This window comes from Sorex araneus, chromosome 6 (genome assembly GCF_027595985.1).
Source record: "Sorex araneus isolate mSorAra2 chromosome 6, mSorAra2.pri, whole genome shotgun sequence".
NCBI classification, from domain to species: domain Eukaryota; kingdom Metazoa; phylum Chordata; class Mammalia; order Eulipotyphla; family Soricidae; genus Sorex; species Sorex araneus.
The window spans coordinates 104,702,650-104,705,428 of NC_073307.1; the positions used below are offsets into that span (position 1 = coordinate 104,702,650).

The window sequence follows — 2,779 nt, forward strand, 5'->3', positions numbered from 1 at the left end:
AAGAGAGGGTAGCAGTCAGACGAGAGAACTTATGCTCTCAGAAACTTCAGTCACTCTCACCTGAATTGTGTGCTGTGTGTAGCTCAAAGAGACTAGAGTGAAGATCATGATCTCATATGTCTGAAAAGATCAGGACCTCATTATAATAACCTCTGAGAGTTAATACCAAGGAGGTCTGTTGAAATCAGCTTATGCTGTGAGTCTCCTGCAAAACTAATATTCCTTGGAGCTCCACAAGCAGCCTCATGTGTACCATAGTCTGTAAAATTATGTTGCAGGTGGTGATTCTCAATTCACATGCACTGCTCGAACAAAACTCTGAATAAATATTTTCCTGAACTTGAAAATTACAACTAGAGTCATGTCTGCTGCTTCTGCCTCCATGACCAATTCCTCCACATTCCGTCTCATGGGGTTTCCTGGTCTGGAGCAGTACTACCCCTGGATTTCAGTGCCATTCTCATTCGTCTATGCTCTGGTTTTCCTAGGAAACTGCATGGTGCTCCATGTGATCCGGACTGAGCCAACACTGCACCAACCCATGTTCTATTTCCTGGCCTTTTTGTCCTTTACTGATCTATGCATTGGGCTGTCCACGGTACACACAGTGCTGGAAACTCTGTGGGGGATCAGCGAAGAGATTCATCTGGATGCCTGTATCTCCCAGAGTTATTTCATCCATTCACTCTCATTTATAGAGTCTGGAGTCCTTCTGGCCATGGCCTTTGATCGCTTTACTGCAATCTGCAATCCTCTGAGATATAACACCATACTGACTAATAGAAGAGTTATTCAGATTATAGTGACCATTGTTGTGATGAGAAGCACTTTGGCTCTTCCTCCTATCATCAGACTGAAATTGTTCATTTACTGCCGTCCACACATCCTTTCTCACTCTTTTTGCCTGCACCAGGACCTGCTGAGGTTGGCCTGCTCTGACATTCGCTTCAATAGTTACTATGCCTTGGCTCTAGTAATTTTTACCTTGTTGCTGGATTCTGTCCTTATTCTCATCTCCTACATTTTTATCCTGCATACTGTGCTGGCAATCGCATCTCCAGAAGAGAGACTCAAGTCCTTGCAGACCTGTGTTTCCCACCTCTGTGCTGTACTAGTCTTTTATATTCCCATCATTGGTCTCACCATGGTCCATCGCTTTGGAAAGCATCTCTCACCACTGGTGCATGTTCTTATGGGCAATATCTATATTCTCTTTCCTCCTCTCATGAATCCAGTCATCTACAGTGTGAAGACCCAGCAGATAAGGAGCAGGATGAAGAAGTGGTTTTCCTTAAAATTCTTGTGAACATTTTTATTTCACCAGTAAGAATGTGTAAGTCAAAATAATAATGCTAATTCTCATTTGTGCAATAACTTATAATGTAGTAACCTTTTGCAATTAATTTGATTTCTTTACACTTTTTAAAATATTACAGTAGTTAAGTGATGTTCAATTATAGACAATGTTTATTATATTTATTCACATTTTTATAAAATGATTGTTCTATTAAATGATTTAGTCTAGATTCATTAATGTAAGCTTTTCATTCTGATTATTTTCATTTATTATTTGGAAACATGGCTAAAACTTAGATTATTTATGTATCATCTTTATACTAAATAATTTGGTAGGTGAAATAGGACATTGCTCTCTCAGTGTAAAATGTCTAACTTCTGTAATTTGATGCTTAGACTTCCTTTTAAAATATATTTTTAAATTTGTAACAATGCAAATACCCTAAAGAAATTTAGTATTAAGAGATTCAAACCCTTTCATTTCCACAATTTCTTCTGATCTGACTTACAGTACATTATTAAAATGTGACACTATTTAAGATTAATTTCTTTTAAAATTTTAAATAAATGTTATTAGAATTTCTCTATAATTTTATAGCAACATAATTTTTGTAGATAACTTTTCAAAATCAAAACTCAGGACTTATCACTGTAGAGCAATATTTACTCTGTTTTATTAATGAATTAATTATGTTTAATACTAAGTCATGATATTGTTATATATGTATCAATATTTTATATGGCTTATAAAAATGCCTAGAAAATTATTTTAAGATATTAAAAAGAAAGTAGGCTTAAAGTTGTTGCTCTTGTTTCTGGGGTGTGAAAATTAATGTAATGTTTTAATCTCAATAAGATAATGAAAATGGTAAGTATCATTCACAGAAAGAAATCATGAAACTTACTTCAAAAAGATGATACAGGTGGTTTATTTGGTATATTTAGTTAAAAAGTTGAACATATCAAATATCCCTATTGTTTAATTACTATGCTTCATTCTTAAGCAGAAACAATAAAAATAGTACATAATCTCCTACATAGCAGTTATAAACACAAAAGTATTTAGTATAAATCTGCACATAAATGTTTTAGATGTTAATATCAATAAATTAAAAGTAAAACCGACATTTTGTCAAGGTCATTTGATAACAGATATTTTGAGTAATGACCTCCTGAGAAAGTGGGGTATAATTGATACCAAGAGCTAAGGTGAATAACCAAATAACATAAATACTGATGTTTATTAAAGAGAAAAATAGAAAACATATTGAGATTACAATGTCCCATAGAAAAACTGAATAATTGATTATGAAATCAAGAAGTTAAGAATAAATGGGAAAAATACTATAAAGAGGAGGTTTTTCTTTTCAGTTTAATTCTTACATTTATGTGGATCTACTACTAAATTGAAATAAAAATTCTGAAATATTGAAACAGTTTTGCCAAATAAATGAAAAAGACAGAGCTGAGAAAGATAGATTAA

The 2,779-nt window shown here is 33.5% G+C and overlaps 1 protein-coding gene across 1 annotated transcript; it reads left to right on the forward strand.

Moving 5' to 3' along the window:
- The first annotated feature begins 346 nt into the window (after window positions 1-346).
- Window positions 347-1,306, forward strand: LOC101541030 (olfactory receptor 51V1-like). Its single transcript, XM_004618343.3, has one exon. The coding sequence runs from the start codon at window positions 362-364 to the stop codon at window positions 1,304-1,306; it is 945 nt and encodes a 314-aa protein (XP_004618400.2). The 5' UTR covers window positions 347-361.
- The last annotated feature ends 1,473 nt before the right edge of the window (window positions 1,307-2,779 follow it).

Coding starts and splice junctions, on each gene's coding strand:
- LOC101541030 (XM_004618343.3), top strand. CDS start 362: ATGTCTGCTGCTTCTGCCTCCATGACCAATTCCTCCACATTCCGTCTC.